Genomic DNA, 27,807 nt, shown 5'->3' with positions numbered 1-27,807 from the left:
TGCGGGATCTTAGTTCCCCGACCAGGGATGGGACCCATCACCCCTGTGGAAGTGCGGAGTTCTAACCACTGGACCTCCAGTGAATTCCCTAGAATTTTAAAAATTCTGTTCCATGGCTTTGGTAAACTAAAAGCAGTAACAAACAAATGAGCTTAATACAGGTGGGCAGGGATCCTTTTACTTTTCATTTAAAAAAAGTCTAAAAGAGAAAGTTTAGAAAATCGAATGCTTTTATTTTTTGTATTGTTTGCTATTACAAATTTTGTAAAAGCTGATGGCTGTCTTGGCTTTTTTTTCCTGATAAATTTCCTTCCTCAGTTTCACTTTTCCTCTCACAACAGCTGCTGGGAAGTCAACATTTGTGAATATCCTTAAACAAGTCTGTGAGGATTGGGAAGTGGTTCCTGAACCTGTTGCCAGGTGGTGCAATGTTCAAAGTACTCAGGATGAATTTGAGGTATGAAAATCAACTTTATTTAATAAAATAAAAATTTTTGATTTAGAGAACAGTTGTATTCTTGCATTTTTTTTTTTGTTTGTTTTCCTTTTGCAATAAAACTTTCAAATATAGGGCTTCCCTGGTGGCGCATTGGTTAAGAATCCCCCTGCCAGTGCAGGGAACACGGGTTCGAGCCCTGGTCCTGGAAGATCCCACATGCCGTGGAGCAACGAAGCCCGTGCGCCACAACTACTGAGCCTGCGCTCTGGAGCCCTCAAGCCACAACTACTGAGCCCGCGTGCCACAACTACTGAAGCCCATGTGCCTAGAGCCTGTGCTCCGCAGCAAGAGAAGCCACCGCAATGAGAAGCCCGCACACTGCAATGAAGAGTAGCCCCCGCTCACCACAACTAGAGAAAGCCTGCACACAGCAACGAAGACCCAACACAGCCAAAAATAAATAAATAAATTAATTAATTTAAAAAAAACAACAACAAACTTTCAAATATAGCTCTAAGTCCCAAAGTAACTACTTTGGGCAGTAGTTACATGGAAGTGTATATATATGTATATATAACACGCATTGAACTATGCGCTTAAGATTATGCACTCCATTGCATCTAAGTAGAATTTTAAAAGTTTTTAAAAATTAATTAAAACGTTTTTAAAAAATCTAATTGTAAGTTAAATTTCTTGTGTGGCGTTTTACATTTTGTTTAAAAATAGGTAAATAAGAAAAGCAAAAACAGCTACCCAATAGCTGAATTTTACTAGTTTATTTTTCAGGACTTTTGTCTTAGAGACAGCCATTATTTTTGTACTTTCATCCTTGTCAGACTTTCACCCTGGACACAAGTTTCAATTTCCCAGAACTTTCCATCCTACGTTGCAAATGAGAAAGAGGGCATAATTGTTAAATTCCATTCTTTACAACAAACTTTATTGTATGTGTATGAAGAAGAGAGATCTCATTGCTAAGATTTCTGTTTCTGGAGAAATGAGAATTGAAATTGAAAGCAGCATAGCAGAAATGGAAAAATGGAAATGTGTGCTAGAAACTTACTTTGTTAGGTCTGAGGAGGACAGAGAGGTTTTGAAAAAGTGTAATTTTAAAAGTTTAGCTGTTGGTCTAGGGAATCTAGGAATAATAATTGAATATTTAAAATGTAAATCGTATATACAAGGAGGAGTCACCAGCCAAGATACTCTGCAGACTTTGAGGACATTGGTTTTGAATAACCAAAAGTATTTTCTCATATACCTGTTTGCCAAACATAGTTAACTTTAGGTCTGGGACCCATGTCACTACACCCCAATCCTTTGAATAATCTAGGACTAAACCCTGAAGGGACTTCCTTCCCATATGGACTCCATCTTCTTAAGAAATTGATATTTCAGTCTGGTCTTTGAGGAAGGGCAGAGTTAGCCTTAAGTAGAGTTTTAAAGTGGGTAAATTTATTTGCTTCTTTCAACATTTTTTATTGACATATGATATAACTATAGAAAAGTATATAAACCTATGTACAGTTTAAACAACAGTTTGAAGGCTAACATCTTTGTAACCATCACCCAGGTCAAGAAATAGACCATTACTTTCTCATTCAAGAAGTCCCTGTTTGTTCTTCTCAGGTCACAGTATCTCCTTCCCAAGGGTAATAACTCCGCTAGGAGTAATCACTCACATAAAATAATTCTTGTGATAATAATTTTTCTGCTTTCTAAAAAGAATTTGATGTACATGAACATATCTCTAAGAAATATAATGTTTTGTCTGTTTTTTAATGTTATATAAATGAAATCATCTGTCTGCATTCCTTTTCCTCTTGCTTATTTTGCTTAATAAGTTTGTGAAATTTGTCTGTATTGTTGCATGCAGCTATAGCGTGTGCATTTTCATTGCCATATGGTATTCAATTGTATTCATATATCACGGTTTGTCCATTCTATACCTTTGATCAGTTTCTGAGCGGTTCCTAGTTTAGTTGCTGTAAAAACAGCCCCGTTAGGAATATGAATCCTGGTGTACACATGCAAGAGTTTCTCTTGGAATAAGAAGTAAAATTACTGGGTGGTGGGTACGTGTATGATGCCTATTTTTCTGAAGTGGTTTTACCAGTTTACATTCCCCACAGTGTACTGAAGCTGTCACTGGTCCACCCCTTTTCCAATATTTAGTATTGTCCAGCTTCCTAAATTTTATCATTCTGTTGAACACTTAATATCTTTTATGTTTTTAATTTATATTTCCCTGATTGCTAATGAGATGGTGCTCCTTTAACTAATTAATTTATTTGCCATTTGGATTTCTTTTGTAAAGTCCCTTTTCAGGTCCTTTTGCCCATTTTCCTTAGGATCTTCTGTCTTCCCTCACCCTGCATTTTTACCTCTTAAAGTATGTCTTGTGGCCTCTTTCAAAGTGCCCTATTCAAGTTTGCTTACATTTAGAAATGAGAGACCTGTGTTCTAAAAATAATCTTTCTCCCCCTCATTTCTGGGGTCAACTGTCAGTGCAGTCATTCTCAGGGGTTAGGTGCAAAGAAGCCAAATTAAACCAATGTGAGAAATACAGAAGGAACTTTTTCATTGGGGGGAATGTTAGACTAGATTGGATTAGGTGACCTTCATTTAAGGTCCATTCTAGTTTTAACATCATAGCTTCTAACTCATATTAAACATGTATAACTGGTTTGTTGGCACATTAAATGTTTCTGCCTCTCAGTGTACCTTACTTTTTTTTTTTTTTTTTGGGCGCATCGCACAGCTTAGTTCCCCGACCGCCAAGGATTGAACCCGTGCCTCCTGCAATGGAAGCGCAGAGTCCTAACCACTGGACCGCCAGGGAATTCCCAGTGTACCTTATATTAACCAAGCACACAGGAACATATATAAAAACCATAATGTCAAAAATTTTAATTTGCAGAGAGAAATGTAATTATCAGATTCATTGATATAGGTCAGCCCATTCTCTATATAGGCCCAGTAGAAGGAACTTATAAGATCTCAAGGATTTGGGGTGCTTTTTCAAACAACAAACAATCCCTTGGGAATTTAAATATATGGATGCCTCCTGGTTAAAAATGACTGCCCTAGTGAATCACTGTTAGTGTTAGGAGTGTATTGAACCCTTTAGTTGTGTTGGAGAGGAGAGGTTGAAAACATTGCATTAATATACATGGGAAGACAATTTATAATAAGAAGGTTGTCTATTAAGCTTAGAATCAGAGCTCAGGGGAATTAGTTATATTATCTTAATGACTGATGTCATCAGACTAAGATTCATTGATGCATCTGTCTCTGTTTTAAGAATTGGCTTCATGGATCTGATATTCATGTTTATGGGCTGGAGCATTTTCTTCCTGTGTACTAGAGTCAAAATTCCAAACTTTCTTTATAACTACCAGGCAAGTGAACCTACTATTATTGTTAACATATACTTTAATTAACATATACTTTCATCAGTTTCCTGTAATCCAGTCATGTCTCCACCATGTTACAATTTGGTAACCTTCACTGGATTTTGTATATTTGTGTACATTCTTGGAGGATAGTTTTATTTTTGTGTGTGTATTGAAGGCTACTATGTTGTTAATCCTCTCTACTTAGGTGGAGTTTCAGATTGTGGGGATAGTATTTCGGGGATAAGGTAGTGGAGTGTGAGGGTAGTAATGAGTGGGTGGGTTCTCAGTATCTTTGGATATTTTCTTTTTTTTTCCTGGACCTCAAGAAATGGAATTTCTTCCCTCATCCTGGGGCCCTTCTTTCCCAGACCCATCCCTGACCTATTCCTTGGGATTATAGTGTGAACCACTATCCAAATCTAAGCTTTCTTAGCATGCTGTCAATAGTGAGAAGTAGACTGTCTTCAGACCCACCTCTGGTAAGGCCAGTCCTACTTCGAATGTTCTCCATTTAATCACACTTCTTGGCAGTAGCACTGGGATCGGAAGAGTTGGGCTGCTGGTACCTTTGATCTCTTCCCCTAGTCAGTAACTTAATTTGCACCTGCATGTTTAGCTGGTTTTGTTTTTTACCTGCCACCTAGTGGCTGAAATGTTGCTATACTATGGATGAGCTCCCACCAATTTTAGCAAAATAAAGAGGGAGAAAGTACCTAGAAAGATTATGTAGTCTCCCCTCCCTTCCCCTCCCATGGTAAGATTATCTTTAAATCATATGACCCAGATGATTATCAGTCTTTGTATTAAGGATTTATTTCAAATAACAAAGTGCTTTATTTGGTGATTTATGTTATTTAGGCCCAAAGCTTTGATTTAATTGCTTTCTTTTAGCTTATTTTTTGAGGTCTACAGACTGTTAGGAAGATATTTTTATTCTGTTTCTCTCAGTGACCTGAATTCTTTTGGGAGATCTTTGTTATTTATTGTGAAATGCTATTTTACTTTTATCTAACACTTCTTACCACTAAGAAGACACTGAAAAATTAGTAACTCTGCGAAAGAAGGGATAAAATTTACTTATCTGTGAAACAACAGCATATTTTTTGATAAGTCATTCTTTTTTTTTTAATTTAATTTTTATTTTTGGCTGCATTGGGTCTTCATTGCTGCTCGCGGGCTTTCTCCAGTTCTGGTGAGCAGGGGCTACTCTTCATTATGGTGCGCGGGCTTCTCATTGTGGTGGCTTCTCGTTGCGGGAGCACAGGCTTCAGTAGTTGTGGTCCACGGGCTCTGGAGCGCAGGCTCAGTAGTTGTGGTGCATTCTTAACCACTGCGCCACCAAGGAAGTCCGTATCAGGTAAATTTAAGGTAATACTTGCTGCTATAGTAAAGTCTCTGGTTTAAGATGATAAAATTTCATTTCTCAGGCAGTGTACAGTACAATATGGTATTGAGTGGATGGCATACCATGCTGTCACTCAGAGACCCAGGCCCCTTCTAATGTGTGGCTCATCTAACCTCTAGGACAGTGCTTCAAACTTTAGTGTTCATTAGAGTCACCTGGAGGACTTGTTAAAACAAAGACTTGGCCCTCATCCCGTTTCTGATTTAATAGGTCTGGCAGTGGGGTGTTGAAAATGTGCATTTCTCTCAAGTTCCCAAGTGATGTTGGTGCTGCTGTTATGGGGATCATACTTTGGTACCCCTGCCCTGGAGTTGAAGTTGAAAACCGCTGCTCTAGGGCCTTGGTGTCTTTTGCTTCCAGTTGATGAATAAAGAAAGAATCATCACTTTTGAGAGGTTTTTATGGGTCCAGCCTGGACATGGTAAACATTGCTTGTGCCCTACTTCCACTGGCTAGAACTGAGTCTTGTGGCTATAGTTAATTACAAGGGAGACTGGGAAATAAAGCCTAGCTGTGTGTCAGGAAGAAAAACAACCTGGTTTTAGGGAACACATAGTAGTATCTGTCACACGCAATTTCTAAATAGAGTACTTTAAATATATTTGTTAATGTAACTTAAACTCAAAAGTGCCATGTTTAATTAATTAATGTGGAAGTTGTTGAAGTTTATTTTAAAGTTAATAGGTGGGCTTCCCTGGTGGCGCAGTGGTTGAGAATCTGCCTGCCAATGCAGGGGACACGGGTTCGAGCCCTGGTCTGGGAAGATCCCACATGCCGCGGAGCAACTAGGCCCGTGAGCCACAATTACTGAGCCTGCGCTCTGGAGCCTGTGCTCCGCAACAAGAGAGGCCACGATGGTGAGAGGCCTGCGCACCGCGATGAAGAGTGGCCCCCGCTTGCCGCAACTAGGGAAAGCCCTCACACAGAAACGAAGACCCAACACAGCCAAAAATAAATAAATAAATAAATTAATTAATTAAAGTTAATGGGTTATTTTAGGGAATTCTCTGGTGGTCCAAGTGGTTAGGACTCCGCTCTTCCATTGCAGGGGGCACGGATCCCTAGTCAGGGAACTAAGATCCCACAAGCCGTGGGGTGCAGCCAAAAACAAAACAAAACAAAATAAAGTTGATGGTTATTTTGGTAATAGGTATTTGTGCACCAAAGACAACCTGAAATAGTAAGCCCAGATAATGATAAAGACAAAAAATTGTTTTTCATGGTTAGTTTTATTTATAAAAATAACTCAGATGTATTTTCACTAGTGAATTTGTATTTATGTTATTAGTGAATTCTCTATTGTATAATTATGTAAAGTTATCCATGTCTAAGATAAAATTATTAAAATACAGAACACCAGCACCAGTTAATTATCCACATAGTATTTGAATATCTCCCTTCAAGAAATCAAATTAAGTATTACTTTATAGATATAACTTCAGTATTTAATAGCAGATCAACATTTTGGAAAGAATATGGCTTTATTGTCAGTCTTAGGCTTGAATCCTAGTTTTGCTGCTTACCAGATATATTGATATTAATGAGTTATTCAACCTTTTTGAGCCCCATTTTTAATATTTATAAAATAGTGTCAGTAATGACTATTTCATAGGGTTGAGATAATGTACGTAAAACTTTTCATGTAGTCCCTGGCATAAAATAGATAATAAACAGTAGGTATTATTATAATTATCATTAAAATTGAAGTATATTTTCTTAATGAAGGGATATTTTGTGTGATGAACTTACTAGTTCTTCAACGAAAATTCTTTATTTTCTAAATCTAAGACATAAAAAATAAACTTTTAAGAAAACTTAAATATGGCCTTTGTGTTCACATTCCTAAGCACATTCTTTTTTGAAAATATGCTAAGTAAGCTACAGATAATGCAACCAGGGATAGAGCAGACTAATCCAAGACTTAAATTTTGTGTTTTGAATTAACATTTATACTGCAGAGAATTCCATGTATACGTAAATACCACTACACCTCTGCCCCTCTTTTTTAGTGTCAAGTAAAAAAACTTTTTAATGTATATTTTCTGATTATTTGATAATTAATAATTTAATATTATGTATTTAATATTTAAATATATTTTATTGAGCTATAATTGACATATAATATTGTATTAGTTTCAGGTGTCCAATATAGTGATTCAACATTTGTGTACATTGTAAAAATGATCACACAGGAAGTCTAGGTACTGTCTGTCACCATACTAAGTTGATACAATATCATTGACTCTATCCCGCATGCTGTGCTTATTTATTTTATAACTGGAAATTTGTACTTCTTGATCCCCTTTACCCATTTCACCCCACATCCCCTACCTCCCTCCATCTAGACCTGTGAGGCTGGGGGTTTTGTTTTGTTTGATTCCACATGTAAATGAAATCATGTGGTATTTGTCTTTCTCTGTCTGACCTGTTTCACTTAGCATAATACCCTCAAGTTCCATTAATGTTGTTTCAAATGGCAAGATTTTGTTCTCTTTTATGGCCAAGTAGTATTCCATTGTATACATACACCACATCTTTATCCATTCATCTGTCTACAGACACTTAGGTTGTTTCCATATTTTGGCTATTGTAAATAATGCTGCAATGAACCTAAGGGTACATGTATCTTTTCATACTAGTGTTTCTGTGCCTGATATATTTTTTTAAATTTTTAAAAATTAATTAATTTTTTTTTAATGTGTGGAATAGCAGCTTGTGCTCTTCAGCTAACTTCTCTTATAAACCCAGCAGTCAGTGTTCATAAAGTTGTCTCTGTTACTAAGTAATTTCCAAAATGCTATGCTTACTAGGGTAGGAAAATAAAATAGACACTACTGTCATCTTTATAAAAATAACTACACGAAAGTTTTGGTTGAGTTGATAAACTTCATTTAGCTGGAAAAATTCACTTGTATGAAACATTTTCTCCCTGGATGATGATGAATAAGTGGAAAGTCAGTTTATAATTAAATTAACAAAGGCCCTTGAAACTCTAATAAAATTAAATTTATTCTTTAAGCAGTTTGGGAAGGCAATTACTTCACCCTTATTTCAGTTCATCATCTGCTCAGTATTTCTGAACAGCCCTATTGTTGACTGTTAGCCTCTTGCCGTTTTATGCTTTTTTTTCTTCCAGTTTTGAGAAGAAGTTTCACTTAATTATGTGGTTTGTGGTATGAAATTTAAATTCTGCCTCAAAGTGCCATGTGTTTGTGTGGTTTTTAGTTCTTAACTGAAACTGAGGTCGGTTGTAATGTTTACACTTCTGGATTTTTTTTTTTTTCCTCAGAGGAAAACCACCTACCTTGAGCATGAACTTTCAGGAAGTGTTCAGGGGTATTTGAACTAGGATTGAGAATAGGAATTAGGCAGTCATATTTTATTCCTTGAAAGTTAGAAAACAAGATTAAAGACGGTATAACTTTTGGGGGAATCTTTATATAGCTTGACATAGAAAAGATGATGAAGCATCCCTGGATCCTGGGTTTTGTTTTTTCTTTCTTTCTTTTTTTTAATTTTTATTTTATTTGGCCACGCGGCATGTGGGATGGATCTTAGTTCTCTGACCAGGGGTCGAACCCATGTCCCCTGCATTGGGAGTGCGGAGTCTTAACCACTGGATCGTCAGGGAAGTCCCTTGTTTTTTCTTTCTTAATCTGACAACTCTAATATCAAAAGTATTCTAATATATTCTATTACTGTGCAATCAATTTTAATTTGAAAAGAAAGAAAATACTGTCACTCAAAGGAAGAAATTTCAGGGACTTCCCTGGTGGTGCAGTGGTTAAGAATCCGCCTGCCAGTGCAGGAGACACGGGTTCGACCCCTGGTCCGGGAAGATCCCAAGTGCTGTGGAGCGACTAAGCCCATGCGCCACAACTACTGAGCCTGTGCTCTAGAGCCCACTAGCCACAACTACTGAGCCTGCGTGCTGCAACTACTGAAGCCCGTGCGCCTAGAGCCTGTGCTCCACAGCAAGAGAAGCCACTGCAACGAGAAGCCCGTGCACCGCAATGAAGAGTAGCCCCCGCTCGCCACAACTAGAGAAAGCCCGCACGCAGCAACGAAGACCCAGTGAAGCCAAAAATAAATTTAAAAATTTATAAAATAAAAAAAAAGGAAGAAATTTCAGTGGCTTCTTTCTCTTTACACCCCCCCCCCCCTTGTTTTTTGATTTGGAAGCTTCGAATGTTAGAATTTGCTGACTTTGGCCTGTAGTAGTGAAGTGGCAATGGATAGATGCTCAAAATTATTTTCTATATTTTTTGCAAATGATTCATTGAGGATACCAAGCCTCTTTAAAAAAAATTCATGGTTTAAATCAGATATTCCCTAACGTAAACGACTTTAATCAGATTATATAAAAATCTAATAACAAGAAATTGGCTCTACAGAATATAGAAAAGTGAATGCTGTGGTTGGAGAGATTAGCAAATAGATACCACCAAGGTATCTCAGGAGTTTTTCAGTGTGAAAGGAATACTGCAAGGGACCTAAGATGGCTTTGCCTGTTTAATTACTTAAACCCATCATACTCTGTCCAGGGAAGGTGCTAGGCTAGAAATCTGAACAAAGCAGTGTTACTAGCAAACTTTTGTGATATTTTGTAAGAGCAGTAAGTAATTTCACTGTGTTCGGAGGCAGGTGTGAATATCTCGTTGTCTTGATTTGTGTTTCTCTAAATGAGCAATGTTGAGCATATTTTCATATGCCTATTAGTCATCTGTATATCTTTGGAAAAATGTATATTCAGGTCTTCTACCCATTTTTTAAATTGGGTTGTTCGTTTTCTTTTTATTTATCCAATTTTTTTTAACTTAAAAAACATTAAAATAGCTCTATTGATCATTGCTTTTTGTTTCTTTTTTCAAATTCAAAATAGGAACTGACAACTTCTCAGAAAAGTGGTGGGAATGTTCTTCAGATGATGTATGAGAAACCTGAACGGTGGTCTTTCACCTTCCAGTCATATGCCTGCCTCAGTCGAATACGAGCTCAGCTTGCCGCTCTCAATGGCAAGCTCAAAGATGCGGAGAAACCTGTATTATTTTTTGAACGATCTGTGTATAGTGACAGGTATATATAAATGACTGTACTTGTCAGTTTGGAATCTTGGCTTAGAAGTGGACTTTTTTTTCCTGTTTCCTGGGAATCAAAGTAATAAGAGAGGCTGAGTTTGGAGATTTGAGATGGAAAATGACATTTAATACCTTCAGCAGTTTGGTACTAATGCCATTAGGGAAGTTCTAGCATAATTGCTAGCTGCCATGGAAACTGGTATACTGGCCATCTGATCTCATTCAAATTTGCAGAGAAGTTTTTTTTTCTTCCAACCCTCTTAAAATTCTTATCTGACCTGGTTAAATCTGGATCTGTATTCTAGACTTGCACCTGGAGCTAGGAGATCATATATCTCTAAGGGAGGCTTAGAATTACCCTGCTTATTATGTAAGGATTGTTTTACTAGAGTTAGATCTGAGGTTCTCAAACTTTAGGACCCCTTTCATTCTTAATAATTATTAAGGAGCCCAAAGAGCTTCATGTCTTATTGATATTTATGTTATTAGATATTAAGGTTGAGAAATATAAAAAACATTTATTAACTTATTTAAAGTTAGTAATAATAAATCCATTACATGTAAATAAAAAAGATGTGAAAATTATATCTTTCAAAACAAAAAATTAGTGAGAAGAGTAGCATTGTTTGAAACTTTGCAAATCTCTTTAGTGTCTGACTTAATAGAAGTCAGCTGTATTCTCATTTGTGCTTCTGTTTTTAAGCAGTTGTAAGCTTTTGGTTGAAGTACAGTATATAAAGTAATCTGGTCTTTCACAGAACCCCTAGAAGGGTCTTGGGGACCACCAGGGGTTCTCACACCACATTTTGGGGAACCGCTGGCCAAGTACATATTTTCTGTAGTTGGAGATAATGTGTTGTTTTCTTCTGTTGTTGTTTTTTTCTGCTAACCAAGGCATTATCTGCCATGGGTTTAGGAGAATGTTTCATGTCCATTTAGTAGATCCGTTTTTTCTTTGTGCTTTTTGGAAAGAATTTATGTGTTGATGTAGACTCTCTTTCAGGTATATTTTTGCATCTAATTTGTATGAATCTGACTGCATGAATGAAACAGAGTGGACCATTTATCAAGACTGGCATGACTGGATGAATAACCAGTTTGGCCAAAGCCTTGAACTGGATGGAATCATTTATCTTCGAGCCACTCCAGAGGTGAGAAACAATAAACATTTGTTTTGTCCATCGACATTTCAGAGTAATATTTAGAAATCCTTTCAGTGGGATGCAATGAAGGCAATTTAGTTTAACTCCACTCCCCACCTCCAAATTAGAAACTCATAACTGTGTAGATAGAAACATTCTTTTTTCCTAAGCAAACTGTAAGCCCACATTTGGAAGTTGCTCTTTTAGGCCCCTTCTGTGTTCTTCCTCAGTTCTGTTCTTCATTATTTCTTCCTGACTTTCTCAGGGTCTGTTATCTATCACAGCTGCATTAAGAAACTTTCTAAAGCAACCCCTAGAGTGTAGGCTTCATGAGGTGGAACTTTAGGTATTTTAATTACTGTTGAATTTCCAGTGCCTAGAATAGGGCCTGGGTACATAGTGGGAGCTCAGTAAATGTTTGCTGAAGGACTGCCCAAGTTGGTGGAGGTCCATTTCAAGAAATCCTTTATGGTTGTTTGTGGCTTGGAATGGGTGGGCAGTAGCAGCTGTAGTTGAGAAGAGCCTTAGAGGACCCTTGCCATTTTCAGTTAAGGGAGCTTACTTGAAAATGTGCCTTTTGTCATAGGTTGTAAATAGCTATTCTTGTTTACATATGAAATTATGTTATGAATCCAGGAAGACCAAGTAGATAGATGCCTTTCATAAAAGTAACCTAAATAAGAGCTTACATTTGTTAAGGAATTTCTGGTTTTGGTGCTTGCATCCCCATTTTTCTCTGTTTTTTATTCCTGTTTCTTCCCTAAGTCACAAAGTAGGCTCTGGTGAATGTAAATGCCATGACTTCTAGCCTGAAAGAATACCGTATTGCTGTTGAAGCTGAATTTTCAAAGAAACTAGGTTTCTAATTCCAAGGGATGATTTTGTTCCTCTTCTAATGTCAAGTAAGCCAGAATTTAACAATAATAATTTTGAAATTCACTTTTATTTTTGAAAAGAATTTTTGTTTTTAATTATGAAAATAGTAAATACAAATATAGAAGAAAACATGAAGAATACTAATAATTTCATTCTGCTAGAAACATTCATAGTCAGTATCTTAAAGTCTAACACAAAACTTTATTTTATTTTTAAAATTTTTTAAAAATAAATAAATAAATTTATTAAAAAAAACAAAACCAAAAAACATTCTATTCTGGTTACCACCCTTTGTTACAGCCTATTCCATTTTAACTCATTTCTATTTTTCCCATGGTCTTTAGAGATAAGAGCCTCAAGGGTATGGAACAGTTCGATAGTAATTCCTCATCTTGAAGATTCACATGCAGTCAGTTGTGTGAATTAGCACCCCAATGCTACATGTGTCTGAGGCCTGTGATTTCAGGTTCTCACTGGTGAATTATTTATTTTCAAGTCATTGTCTTGAAATGTTTTCAAGCTCCCTCTCTCTCACTCCGGCTTGTGGATGGAGTTTTACTAGCTCTCTTTTAATGAAGGCACAACCTCTCAAGACTCTTTGTTTTCTTCAGGAAGATCAGCTCCAGCTCCTTATACTACATAGCCTACTGCCTCATATCTCCTGGAATGACTCAAAACCTCAAAGCTCCATGCCCCAACCTGGGCTGGTTGTTCTGCCATTCTGTTTCAAATTTGCTATTTTTGGATTTTTTATTCTTATCCTCTTGAGACACCTATTCACTTATCTCTTGTGGATCCTGTATTGCCTGGTTCTTCTTTTTTTTTTTTTTTAACATTTTTATTGGAGTATAATTGCTTAACAGTGGTGTGTTAGTTTCTGATTTATAACAAAGTGAATCAGTTATACATATACATATGTTCCCATATCTCTTCCCTCTTGCATCTCCCTCCCTCCCACCCTCCCTATCCCACTCTTCTAGCTGGTCACAAAGCACCGAGCTGATCTCCCTGTGCTATGGGACTGCTTCCCACTAGCTATCTATTTTACATTTGGTAGTGTTTATGTGTCCATATATACACTACCACTCTCTCACTTTGTCCCAGCTTACCCTTCCCCCTCCCTGTGTCCTCAAGTCCATTTTCTAGTAGGTCTGGGTCTTTATTCCCGTCTTGCCCCTAGGTTCTTCATGACCATTTTTTTTTAGATTCCATACATATGTGTTAGCATACGGTATTTTTCTCTTTCTGATTTACTTCACTCTGTATGACAGACTCTAGGTCCATCCACCTCACTACAAATAACTCAATTTCGTTTCTTTTTATGGCTGAGTAATATTCCATTGTATATAGGTGCCACATCTTCTTTATCCATTCATCTGTTGATGGACGCTTAGGTTGCTTCCATGTCCTGGCTATTGTAAATAGAGCTGCAATGAACACTGTGGTACATGACTCTTTTTGAATTATGGTTTTCTCAGGGTATAATGCCCAGTAGTGGGATTGCTGGGTCATATGGTAGTTCTATTTTTAGATTTTAAGGGACCTCCATACTGTTCTCCATAGTGGCTGTATCAATTTACATTCCCACCAACAGTGTATGAGGGTTCCCTTTTCTCCACACCCTCTCCAGTATTTATTGTTTGTAGATTTTTTGATGATGGCCATTGTGACTGGTGTGAGATGTTATCTCATTGTAGTTTCGATTTGCATTTCTCTAATAATTAATGATTTTGAGCATTCTTTCATGTGTTTGCTGGCAATCTGTATATCTTCTTTGCAGAAATGTCTATTTAGGTCTTCTGCCCATTTTTGGATTGGGTTGTTTGTTTTTTTGATATTGAGCTGCATGAGCTGCTTGTAAATTTTGGAGATTAATCCTTTGTCAGTTGCTTCATTTGCAAATATTTTCTCCCATTCTGAAGGTTGTCTTTTCATCTTGTTTATGGTTTCCTTTGCTGTGCAAAAGCTTAAGTTTCATTAGGTCCCATTTGTTTATTATTTATTTATTTATTTTTAACATCTTTATTGGAGTATAATTGCTTTACAATGGTGTGTTAGTTTCTGCTTTATAACAAAGTGAATCAGTTACACATATGTTCCCATATCTCTTCCCTCTTGCGTCTCCCTCCCTCCCACCCTCCCTATCCTACCCCTCTAGGTGGTCACAAACCACCGAGCTGATCTCCCTGTGCTATGCGGCTGCTTCCCACTAGCTATCTATTTTACGTTTGGTAGTGTATATATGTCCATGCCACTCTCTCACTTCGTCACAGTTTACCCTTCCCCCTCCCCATATCCAAAAGGATCTTGCTGTGATTTATGTCATAGAGTGTTCTGCCTATGTTTTCCTCTAAGAGTTTTATAGTGTCTGGCCTTACATTTAGGCCTTTAATCCATTTTGAGTTTATTTTTGTGTATGGTGTTAGGGAGTGTTCTAATTTCATTCTTTTACATGTAGCTGTCCAGTTTTCCCAGCACCACTATTGAAGAGGCTGTCTTTTCTCCATTGTATATTCTTGCCTCCTTTATCAAAGATAAGGTGACCATATGTGCGTGGGTTTATCTCTGGGCTTTCTATCCTGTTCCATTGACCTATATTTCTGTTTTTGTGCCAGTACCATACTGTCTTGATTACTGTAGCTTTGTAGTATAGTCTGAAGTCAGGGAGCCTGATTCCTCCAGCTCCGTTTTTCTTTCTCAAGATTGCTTTGGCTATTTGGGGTCTTTTGTGTTTCCATACAAATTGTGAAATTTTTTGTTCTAGTTCTGTGAAAAATGCCACTGGTAGTTTGATAGGGATTGCACTGAATCTGTAGATTGCTTTGGGTAGTAGAGTCATTTTCACAATGTTGATTCTTCCAATCCAAGAACATGGTATATCTCTCCATCTGTTGGTATCATCTTTAATTTCTTTCATCAGTGTCTTATAGTTTTCTGCATACAGGTCTTTTGTTTCCCTAGGTAGGTTTATTCCTAGGTATTTTATTCTCTTTGTTGCAATGGTATTTGGGAGTGTTTCCATAATTTCTCTTTCAGATTTTTCTTCATGAGTGTATAGGAATGCAAGAGATTTCTGTGCATTAATTTTGTATCCTGCAAGTTTACCAAATTCATTGATTAGCTCTAGTAGTTTTCTGGTGGCATTTTTAGGATTCTCTATGTATAGTATCTTGTCATCTGCAAACAGTGACAGTTTTACTTCTTCTTTTCCAATTTGTATTCCTTTTATTTCTTTTTCTTCTCTGATTGCCGTGGCTAGGACTTCCAAAACTATGTTGAATAATAGTGGTGAGAGTGGACATCCTTGTCTCGTTCCTGATCTTAGAGGAAATGCTTTCAGTTTTTCACCATTGAGAATGATGTTTGCTGTGGGTTTGTCGTATATGGCCTTTATTATGTTGAGGTAGGTTCCCTCTATGCCCACTTTCTGGAGAGTTTTTAATCATAAATGGGTGTTGAATTTTGTCAAAAGCTTTTTCTGCATCTATTGAGATGATCATATGGTTTTTATTCTTCAATTTGTTAATATGGTGTATCACATTGATTGATTTGCGTATATTGAAGAATCCTTGCATCCCTGGGATAAATCCCACTTGATCATGGTATATGATCCTTTTAATGTGTTGTTGGATTCTGTTTGCTAGTATTTTGTTGAGGATTTTTGCATGTATATTTATCAGTGATACTGGTCTGTAATTTTCTTTTTTTGTAGTATCTTTGTCTGGTTTTGGTATCCGGGTGATGGTGCCCTCATAGAATGAGTTTGGGAGTGTTCCTTCCTCTGGCAGGCAGATTCTTAACCACTGCGCCACCAGGGAAGTCCCTGAACTTTTAAATTTTTAACAAAATTTTATTGAAGAATAGTTGATTTACAATGTTGTGTTTAATTTCTGCTGTACTGCAGAGTGACTCAGTTATACATATTTATATTCTTTTTCATATTTTTTTCCATCATGGTTTATCACAGGTAAATTATTTGTTTTTTAACTAAACTTATTTTATATAGTGTATTTCAAGTATGGATGCCAAAAGTTTATACACATATTTTGACTTATTTTTGAGAGTAACACTTGGTTTAGAGCTACCAAATGGTTGAAAAGCACAAGGAGAGGAAAATGAACTACTTCAACTTCCTAGGGAAAATAAATAGAGATTTTGGCTAGCATAACTAAAGAGACACTAAGGAAAAATTTAATGGCAGCTGGCAAGAATAATTGTTCCTTGCCTTCTCCACTCCTCCTACCTGTTTCTTATTGCTTGCTTTTAGAAATGCTTGAATAGAATATATTTACGGGGAAGAAATGAAGAACAAGGCATTCCTCTTGAATACTTAGAGAAGCTTCACTATAAGCATGAAAGCTGGCTCCTGCATAGAACACTAAAGTAAGACTTCCTTATTCTTATTTACTATTCATTTTAAATTCCTTTATCAAATTTTAATCCAAATCATGTATAATTTTTCATTTTTAGCCATTTTTATTTATTAGTATTGTAGGATCTCCCAGAATTAAGTATGGAGTTTGATTCTTTTTATTGCAATGAGATCCTATTTTCTTAAAGTTTTTACAGCTAATCTCCCCCAGCAGTATTTACAGCATAATATATGGAATTTCACATTAAGGGATAAAGTAGGAAATATATCTGTATACATTATTTAGGTACAAGCATACCTTGTTGTATAGCACTTCACTTTATTGTGCTTCGCACATGCTGCATTTCTTACAAATGGAAGGTCTGTGGCAACCCTGTGTCAAGCAAGTCTGTTGGCACCATTTTTCCAACAGCATTTCCTAATGTTGTGTCTCTACATCACATTTTATAAATTCTTGCAATATTTTAAACCCTTCACTAGCAAAAAGATTATGACTCACTAAAGGCTCAGATGATGGTTAGCAATTTTTAGCAATAAAGTATTTTTAAATTAAGGTATGTACTTTTTTTTAGACATAATGCTATTGCACACTTAATAGACTGCAGTATAGAATAAATGTAACTTTTGTATGCACAGGGAAACCAAAAAATTTGTGTGACTTGCTTTGTTGCAATGTTTGCTTTGTTGTGGTATTCACTTTATTGCAGTGGTCTGGAACCAAACCTGCAGTATCTCTGAGATATACCTATACTCTTTCAGAGAGAATTTTAAGATATTTCCAGTTTGTTTCTTAGATCACTGTACTTTGTCATTAGTCAGATCTTGGTTCAGACGCACCTCACTTATTAGTGTGCAACCTTAGACAATCTCTGAGCCTCAGAGTGACCTCCCTGAGCTTTAGTTTTCTCATCTATAAAATGAAAACATTCCTGGACTTCCTTGGTGGCGCAGTGGTTAAGAATCCACCTGCCAATGCAGGGGACACAGGTTCGAGCCCTGATCCAGGAAGATCCCACATGCCGCGGAGCAACTAAGCCCATGCGCCACAATTACTGAAGCCCTCGCACCTAGAGCTTGTGCTCCGCAACAAGAGAAGCCACCACAATGAGAAGCCCACGCTCCGCAAGAAGAGTAGCCCCTGCTCTCCACAAGTAGAGAAAGCCCATGTGCAGCACCGAAGACCCAACGCAGCCAAAAATAAATAAATAAATGTATTAAAAAAAAAAGACAGCAAAATTCTAAGAAAAAGCAAGCATTCCTACTTTATGGTATGATTTTGGTTTTTGAGGAGAATTACATTTCACAATGCCTAACTTTATATATTTTATACCTGAGGTTTTTAGACATGTATAGTAAATCTAGGTGAGAAAGAAGGGGCTGCCAGATGAAGTACTTGGCAGGATAATTTTAATATACATTTTGTTTTCCAGTGAAGACGTAAGAATAAATTTTTAGTATTTCTCTTTTATTTGTTGCTTTTTCTAATTATTTTGTTCATCTCTCTCTTTTCAAACAGAACCAACTTTGATTATCTACAAGAAGTGCCTATCTTAACACTGGATGTTAATGAAGACTTTAAAGACAAACACGACAGTCTGGTTGAAAAGGTAGATTTATACAAAGACTATAAATGTTTGTTTTGTCTTGTCTAAAGAAGTGTTCTAACTTTGTGAGAAAACAGTTTTCTAAGGAAAGATTACATAAAGTTATATTAAGAGACAGTTAAGAGCTTTAGAGGGATTTAGACTGTTTAGATTCTCATCTTAAGTTCAACTTCTAGCTTTGTAGCCTTAGCTAAAATGAGGACCTTCTTTATCCTTTAGTTTCTTTATCTGTATTATAGGGGTAACCATGTTAACAAAAGTTCTTTCTCACTCTCCTCTGCTTTGTTCCCTTTTCTTCCCCTCTTCCCTATACCACCAATCTTTAGATAATAATGAACTATTTGTGAAATTAAACTTTTTCAACTAAATTCAGTATGGAAGATGTTTGAATCTGTAGGATATGGATCTCATCCATTTTTATATTAACTAGAGTCTTGAGATTAAAGATTTTTAGTTTTGAGTTCTATTTGGGACCTTGTCAGTGATAACTTGGCACTGCCTAATCATTGGGTCATTGTCCTAATCAGAGTTGATCTATCCTCCATATATTTGGAAGTTGACTATATTCTATAAAGTGAGTGGTGCTCATATTCATAAAGGGACTGGCAGAGAACCTATTGATGAACACTTGAGAGAGAATAGTAATGGGATTTGTATAAATATCCTTATATCCATGTTAATTAACTTAGTGATCTAAGAGCTAAAGAAGAAGCCACATTTTTTTGTTGTTTGTTTAGTTTTGAGAGAAATTTTATGTTTCTTTTTTCCTGTCACAGAATGTCTGCTGTTTACTATAATAGGTATTTAACATTTATAAGGGATGTATCTCAAGAATTTTGAAAATCTCACCATTTATAGATAACTACTATAGCATATAGTTGTTTTTCCCATGATATAAAGACAAGCATATCTGGAAAATTCAAGTGACCTCTTCATACTAATTTAATGATGTTAAAAAACATAGTACAGAATTCACTTGTGATACTGTTAAAATAAAATAAATAAAATTAAGTCAGCCATTGTAGTACTAATAGCCAACCATCATTTTAACTAGATAAATCTGTAAAACCACTTTTTAATTTTATCTAACACTTCTGTATTTTGATTAATAATCACCATTTCATATTATTATTTATTTTTGGTTTAATTAGTTTTGCTAGAGGTTTGCTTTCTTTTTCAGGTATTTTTGCAAGGCAATAATCTTTGTCTGTTCAGGAGAATTACTGTGCAGTCTAGAATATGTGGAGAGCAGTATCTTGAATTGTGACGTTGGCCAGTTGGCTAAGTTCATTCACTACTTATATGACCTTTCCTCACATACTAATATTACAGTGTGTATATATGATTCAGATTTGTGCTTCAGAAAAATTATAAATCTATTACATAGATTACATACATAATCAGGACCTTTAGACTTATTAAACCGTTGCAATTATTAATGTTATCAATACTAAAGCTGCACATGTCAGTGGTCTGTGGTATTATAAAGAGATAATAAAATTAGTGTTATGGCTGTTATAGAACTGTATCAATCTTAGATGTAAATTTAATAACTCCTGTGATGACATTTTAGGTCATTCATCTTCTAATACTGAAGTATTTGTTAATATTTCTTTTGAAACTAAATGATATGGCTTTGTGATAGAGTTACTTATACAGTTGAGGTCTTCAACTGTGTAGATACTTTTAATTGAAAATGAATATTAGATATCTCAAATTAGCCAAGGAATTATATTAATATTTTTTTCCTCCCCTCAGGTAAAAGAATTTTTGAGCACTTTGTGATCTTGCTGAAGACTACAGGCAGCCAAATGATTACACATACTTCAGCTTTGTGTCTTCATAGGTCCATATTCATACAAGTCTCTCTTCTAAACCCAAGTTTTTAACTATTTTTGTTCCAAGAAAAAAATTTTCTTTAATGAATCCTATACAAAAGTTTATAGCTAGTTTTTCTTTTTTCTTTTTTGTTTTTTTCTTCTTTTATTTTTTGGGGCTTTGAAAAAAGAAAGACATTTAAGTATCCCTTACAACAAGATGTCTGGGGGTAGATGGTTCCAGAATCATTATAGTGGCTAAGCTGCATCATAAAGGACCCAGCCTCCTTCTGTCTTTCTCCTCTATTATCCTCCTCAGCCAGTTGACTTTTTTTTTTTTTCTGGTGCTTCTCATCTCACTGACCAATTTCTTAACTACAAACTTTAATGTTACATAGTAAATGGTAATGTGTCCTGTGTAAATTAGTGTACCTGTTAAAAATTGAAAAGTGGAATTTAAGGAATCCCTAGGAAAAGTATGATGAGGTTTTATTTTAAATGCTTTTGATTAGGTGCCTTCCCTTCTACCTTAATTTATGTGGAAGATAAGACCAGGTTTAGTATTTAGTTACTTCACTGACTTATTAATGTGTCTATAATACATTTGTAGAGAAGCAGGTTAGACTTTGTTCCCGGTTTGTAATGGCATAATTTATAAATCATTTAATCTTTTTCCTGCCTTTGTGTCTACATCTATGGTATGAGTGAGGCTTCATCTTTTGCATGGGATTTTGTAGGATTAAAGAGAAAATGTTTCTATACTTAAAAGATAACTGAAGATTATTACATGAATAGAAAGATTGAATTTATTTGGAACTTAAATAGCTACCTGCTTTTTCCCTTCTCAGACCATTCTTTTAGAATGGAGTATTACTATTATAGTTAAAAGATTGGCTTAAACTATGATTGTCTTTAAGTCATTTGAGGTGGAATTATAGTTTTCCTTAATTTCTTCCCATTTTTATAGGGAAAATGTTAGTGGGACATAGTGAGGGATACATTTTTCCATTTTATTTTTTATTGATGCTATACTGGGAATGAGTAGTCTTTCTTTATACTTGGTGAGCTGTCAAAAGGGAAACTGAAGACAAGGTAGATTTTCTTCTTAGCAGTTAAGTCTGTTTAGTTAGTCCCAGCTCTTATTTCCTGCCTCCTACTTTCCCTACTGTCTGGATTAATTAGGCAGCCTACTATTTAAAGTTTTATTTAAAAGTAAATAAAAGTCACACATTTCTACTTTGAGAACATCATCATCACCTCTCACTTCATAGTTTGCTTTGCTTCTCTGTTGGATTATACCTGAAGTTTTTTTCCCCCTCCTTTAAGAGAAATTACTGATAAAAATGATCTTGCTTTATGTTATATATCTTGAAAGCATTATCATTTTTTGTTGATTATATGTTAGTAAATACATATATTAATAAAGCAAGCAAGGGGTAAAATAGTTGTAATTTAAAACAATCTGCATGGGTTCATTTTAGGTCTGTATATATAGATTTAGGTCTGTACGTATAGATTTCTTTCAACTTTGTTTATTTAAGGTGTGCAGTGTGCAGTGTGTTTTCTTTGTATTTAACCTTTCTACTTGCCATTTTAGAAAAATTCTCTGTTTTTAAACGAGAGGAAGAGTTACTTTTACTTTGAAACTATCATTTTCCTTTTTAAAATATCATTTCTTGTTTTTGGTTTCTTGATATTCAGAGATGTTAATTTAGTGAGTTAAACAGTTTAGATGCACTGATCTTTGAAAAAGAGACTTGTTTCAAATCTGTAATTGCCATAGATATTTAAATTGTCTCATGATATTGTATAGATTTGTGTTTGATATAAATGAATTTGTTACTAAATTAAATATTTGCTTAATAAATAAGTAAAAATATCATGAACTCTCATGGAGCTACACTCATTGAAATGATTGCATTTCTTTTAGAATGAAAATTTATTCTACTTTTGAAGAAAATTATGAATATATAAAGATTGACAGTGGTTTATATAAATTAACATTGACTCTATTTTAAGTGGAGACATATTTCAGAGATTTTCCACAACCTTTAAAAATGTTTAGCTTAATGACTTTTTAAATATGTAAAATTGAAAAGAAGCTTAAAAAATTATTATTTGTCATTACTTAAAAGCTGTACCACTGGGTGAGCACAAGGGTATTGAGCCTAGTGGTCTGCATTATCTCTTGAATCCTGTCTTCCCTATCAGATCATCTTTCTTCAAAGTATATGTACCACTTTTTATAGTTTACTCTTCTAAGAAGGTGATTAATTGTACAAGACTTATCCCTTCATTCAGAGTTTTCTCATCTTTTATGCCTGAAACTTAGAGCAGTGTTTACCAAGCCCCTAGAAATCAGGTCTGTTATATTTTAAAAGACAAGGAGTCCCAGAGTGTTTTTTACATAGAGGTATAAATCTCATTACCTACAGAAAAATGCTAGATAAGTTGCTTAAAGTATTACAAATCCTGGTAGATAATAGCCTTCCTCATTTGAAAAATCTTAACCTCTTTCCTTTATTTATTTATTTATTTTATTTATTTTTTGGCTGCATTGGGTCTTCCTTGCTGCTTGCAGGCTTTCTCTAGTTGCGGCGAGTGGGGGCTACTCTTCGTTGCGGTGCGCGGGCTTCTCATTGTGGTGGCTTCTCTTGTTGCGGAGCACAAGCTCTAGGCCCACGGGCTTCAGTAGTTGTGGCTCGCGGGCTCTAGAGTGCAGGCTGAGTAGTTGCAGTGCACGGGCTTAGTTGCTCCACGTCGTGTAGGATCTTCCCAGACCAGGGCTCGAACCCGTGTCCCCTGCACTGGCAGGCGGATTCTCAACCACTGCGCCACCAGGGAAGCCCTTACCTCTTTCCTTTGAAAAAAATTTTTTGGGGGGGGAAATAATTTTAGATTTACAAAAGTTGCAAAATTATTAGAGTTCCTGTGTACACCCATGGTAACATTTTACTTAACAATAGTGTATTATCATGACTAGGCAATTGACTTTGGTATACTACTGTTAACTAAACTACAGAACTTATTTTTAATAGTTTTTATTTTCATTTTTTAGAACAGTTTTAGGTTCACAGGAGAATTGAGTGGAAAGTACAGAGTTCCCATGTACTCTCTGCCCCCATACTTGCACAGCCTCCTCCAAAAGCAACATCCCCCAACAGAGTGGTATGTCTTTTATAATCAATGAACCTACACTGACACATCATTACCACTCAAAGTCCATAGTTTGCGTTAGGGTTTACTCAGTATTGTATCTTCTGTGGGTTTTGACAAATGAATAATGACATGTAACCACCATTGTAGTATCATACAAAATAGTTTCCCTGCCCTGAAAATCCTCTGTGTCTGTTCATTCCTCTCCCCTAAACTCTGGCAATCACTCATTTTTTTATTGTCTCCATAGTTTTGCCTTTTTTCAGAATGTCATGGAGTTGGAATCATTCAGTAGGGAGCTTTTTCAGTGGCTTCTTTCACTTAGTAATTTGCAGTTAATTTCCTCCATGTCTTCTCATGGCTTGATAGTTCATTACTTTTTAGCACTGAAAACTATTCTGTTGTCTGGATGTACCATAGTTTATCCTCTCACCTACTGAGGGACATCTTGGTTGCTTCCAAGTTTTGGCAATTATGAATAAAACTACTTTAAACATCGGTGTACAAGTTTTTATGAGGACATAAGTTTTCAGTTCATTTGAGTAAATTCCAAGGAGTGCAATTGCTGGATCATATGGTAAGAGTTTGTTTAGGTTTCTGAGAAATTGCCAAACTGTCTACCAAAATGGTTGTATCATTTTGCCTTTCCGCCAGCAATGACTGAGAGTTCTTGTTGCTCTACCTCTTGACAGCATTTGTTGTCAGTGGTTTGGATTTTGGCCATTCTAATAGGTATGTTGTTGTATCTTATTTTAATTTGCAATTCCCTAATGACATGATGTTAACCGTCTTTCCATCTATATATCTTCTTTGGTGAGGTGTCCATTAAAGTCTTTTGTCTTTTTTTAATTGGGTTCATTTTCTTAATACTAAGGCTTAAGAGTTCTTTGTATGTTTTAGGTAATAGTCCTTTATCAAATATGTCTTTTGCAAATATTTCTCCTATCTATGGTTTATCTTATTCTCTTGACATTGTCTTTTGCAGAGCAGAAGTTTTTAATTTTAATGAAGTCCAGCTTATCAATTATTTCTTTCATGGATCATACCTTTTTTTTTTTTTTTTAAAGATATTCGCCATGTATTTCTTCTTTAGGTTTTTTTTTTTTAATTTATTTTTATTTTTATTTTTGGCTGTGTTGGGTCTTCGTTTCTGTGCGAGGGCTTTCCCTAGTTGCGGCAAGCGGGGGCCACTCTTCATCGCGGTGCGCAGGCCTCTCACCATCGTGGCCTCTCTTGTTGCAGAGCACAGGCTCCAGACGCGCAGGCTCAGTAGTTGTGGCTCACGGGCCTAGTTGCTCCGCGGCATGTGGGATCTTCCCAGACCAGGGCTCGAACCCGTGTCCCCTGCATTGGCAGGCAGATTCTCAACCACTGCACCACCAGGGAAGCCCGATCATACCTTTTGTTTTGTTTTGTTTTTTAATTTAATTTAATTTATTTATTTATTTTTGGCTGCGTTGGGTCTTCATTGCTGCTTGCAGGCTGTCTCTAGTTGCAGCGAGCAGGGGCTGCTCTTCATTGCCGTGCGCGGGCTTCTCATTGCGGTGGCTTCTCTTGTTGCGAAGCATGGGTTCTAGGTGCACGGGCTTCAATAGTTGTGGCATGTGGGCTCAGTAGTTGTGGCTTGCAGGCTCTAGAGCGCAGGCTCAGTAGTTGTGGCACATGGGCTTAGTTACTCCACAGCATGTGGGATCTTCCTGGACCAGGGCTCGAACCCATGTCCCCTGCATTGGCAGACAGATTCTTAACCACTGCACCACTGGGGAAGCCCCATACCTTGTGTTGTATCTGAAACTTCATCGCCGTATCCAAGGTCATCTAGGTTTTCTCCTATGTTATCCTCTAGGAGTTTTATAATTAATGCATTTTATTTTTAGATCTGTGATCCATTTTGAGTTAATTTTTATGAAGGGTGTACGATCTGCATCTAGATTCATTTTTTTGCATGTGGAGGTCCAGTTGTCAGCACCATTTGCTGAAAGACTAGCTTTGTTTAATTGAATTGCCTTCGCTCCTTTGCTGAAGATCAGTTGACTATAAATATGTGGCTTTATTTCTAGGCTCTCTATTCTGTTTTATTTTTAATTTTATTTTATTTTTGGCCGCGACACGCGTCATGCGGGATCTTAGTTCCCCCACCAGGGATCAAACCCGTGCCCCCCTGTGGTGGAAGCCTGGAGTCTTAACCACTGGACTGACAGTGAAGTCCTTACTGTAGCTTCATATTAAGTCTTGAAGTTGGGTAATTTTGCATTTCCTAGAGGTATGAGCTACTTAGGTTTAGTAACACTTTGGGTGCTTTTTGAGGTTATCCTAATAAGGCTTTTCTCCTTTTAAGAATTTATTTGTATAATGAAATCGTTTTTTCTCATCTTCAGTTAGAGAGTAGAATATTGAAAAATGAAGGCAGGTTTGCCATAATTCATTTTTTTCCTTATTCTGTGTAGTGCCTTGGAATGTTGTTATTAATTATAAAATTTATTAGTACTGAGATTAGTAATGCCAAAAATGTTTAAATACAGTCTTCCCCCATAAGAGCTGTTCAGTAATAACTTTCTACCGTAACATCTTTTAAATGATTATGTCATTGTTCAGATAATCACCTTTTTTTTTTCTCCTTGGGTATAAAGACTCTTCCTACTCTAAAATATACTAAACAAGTATGCAATAAAGAACAATATTTAAACATTTCCAGCTCAGACAAAAACATAATAATTTACTTGACACTACACAGAGATTATCATTTTGAACACACTTGAACTGTACATCAGGTAATTTTGCTTTGCATAAGTATGTGAAATGAGAGGAATGAAAAAGTTATATCTTTTAGGACTCTCGTCTGTTATATGTAGATGTCATTTCCATGTGTTTTGAAGTTTCCTAAAGGTGTTTTTTTGTTATAACTTAATTTTAAGTGGCGTTTGAATGCCAGATAACCATTAGTCCCCAAAAGGGTGGAAGATTGGTGGGGGGAAATGGTACAGAAAGCAGAACTCACCTTCCAAAGAATGATTTCTTTATTCCTCTCCTCCACCAGCCATCACTGACTATCAAATTTTCTTCCTTGGCAAGTACAGTAAACCTTGTTTACAATATATTTTATGCACAATCTATATTGTGTATTTCTTGTAAACTTGTTATTATTCAATCGATACATTTTTGGTATCTTAGGATATAATATAATGTGCCCCATTAAAATTAATGGAAGGTATTTCACTTAAAGCTTTTTACTTAGTGACAGCTTTTTTTTCAGTAATAAAAGACATTAAGTGAGGGATAGGTATGTAATTTGAATTCGATTCAGTTTTACATACTCCCTTTCCCCCACCTTTTAAAAAATTACTGTGACTGCAGCTCTGTAATTGTATGTTTAATGAGGTATAAATTCTTAATATGATATTGATGTTCTCAGAATATTTTGTATGAATGAAGATTTGGGTTTGGTTCAAAGATTTCACAAAAAATTAACACCAAGTTCTGTTTTGGCAGATTTTGAATTGATAAATATCAAAGTGTTTCTTTTAAGAATTAAGACCATCCTCAAAGAAGATTATTATTAATATGGCTACTCTTTGAATTCATTTAATTTTAGTTCTGTGCCTAGAATAAAATACGTACTACACAGATCAATGTCCATTGTACTAGAATATAAAAGGTGATAATTAGAAGTCAAACTAGGTATCAGTACTTTAGTTTTTGGTTTATGTTTTTATGATTACCTTAAAAATATTTTAGGTATAGAATAACAAGTACCATAAATAGAATAAAAGAATCATTAAATATCAGATATTAAAATCCTTTCTTAACCATTGTAACTTAGACTCTGTGGTAGACAAAATTTATCACCGTTTTACAGATGTGAGAGGCTGAGGGATTTCTCAAGATCCCACAAAGACTAAAGCTGAAACAAAACCCAGATATTTTGACTCTCTAGAGTGGGGTTTCATTTTATTTTAGTGAGTAGCGACTCTAGTTTTACTTCTGCTCTTTATATCTAGGGTCATTTTTCTTTCCGTCCCTAACTCTGTCTAGTATTTCATGCCCATTTAAAATAGCAATTTGAAAATAAAAATCCGATAACAAAAGTAGTTTAAGCCCATGATTATTTTATAGTGAAATCAGTAATTGTAGCCCTTTGCCACATGAGGTCATTGTATACTTGGTTCTTTCCTCTGCTCTGCCTCTAATCCAAGCATCACAATCTTGATGATGAGTGGTTGGGAAAAGATAGGAGCTGATGAGAGGTCTTTTGCATTACCAGAGCAAAAGCATTAATTGAGTAATAAAAACTTTATTGAGTGAGATTTTATGTGTACAGATGTTGGGGAGGGAAGAAAATGAGCTGTCAGAATAAATACAGGCAATCAAAAAGGCAATGCTTTTAGAATTATTTTACTATAAGAAAGTCCGGTACCCAACTCCCAGGGGCTTCTCTAGGTATTAATTGAATAATACCAATTGTTTTTTTATGGGATAGTGATTGGTTAGATAATTATGCCTAACAGGTTGCCAGGAAACTT

The 27,807-nt window shown here is 35.9% G+C and overlaps 2 protein-coding genes across 3 annotated transcripts in view; both read left to right on the top strand.

The window, feature by feature from the left end:
- DCK (deoxycytidine kinase) overlaps nt 1-27,807 on the top strand; it is a 57,481-nt gene that overhangs the window by 4,350 nt on the left and 25,324 nt on the right. The window contains exons 2-7 of one of the 2 annotated variants that reach the window (XM_082390289.1): nt 342-457; nt 10,125-10,318; nt 11,324-11,471; nt 16,606-16,721; nt 18,227-18,317; nt 20,073-22,010. In XM_082390289.1, the coding sequence (XP_082246415.1) occupies nt 342-457; nt 10,125-10,318; nt 11,324-11,471; nt 16,606-16,721; nt 18,227-18,317; nt 20,073-20,099 (692 nt within the window). In that variant the 3' untranslated portion in view covers nt 20,100-22,010. Of the gene's footprint in view, nt 1-341; nt 458-10,124; nt 10,319-11,323; nt 11,472-16,605; nt 16,722-18,226; nt 18,318-20,072; nt 22,011-27,807 lie in introns of those variants that run through there. The other variant, XM_082390288.1, reaches the window with a different exon arrangement.
- Nucleotides 18,227-27,807, top strand: part of SLC4A4 (solute carrier family 4 member 4) — a 429,784-nt gene continuing 420,203 nt past the window's right edge. The window contains exon 1 of the mRNA XM_082390084.1: nt 18,227-18,317. The gene's annotated coding sequence lies outside the window, so the exon portion shown is untranslated. The remainder of the gene's footprint in view (nt 18,318-27,807) is intronic.

The sequence above is a fragment of the Balaenoptera borealis genome (assembly GCF_965194805.1).
Source record: "Balaenoptera borealis genome assembly, chromosome: 4".
In the NCBI taxonomy this organism is placed as follows: Eukaryota; Metazoa; Chordata; class Mammalia; order Artiodactyla; family Balaenopteridae; genus Balaenoptera; species Balaenoptera borealis.
This window is presented reverse-complemented; position numbering and strand designations above follow the sequence as displayed.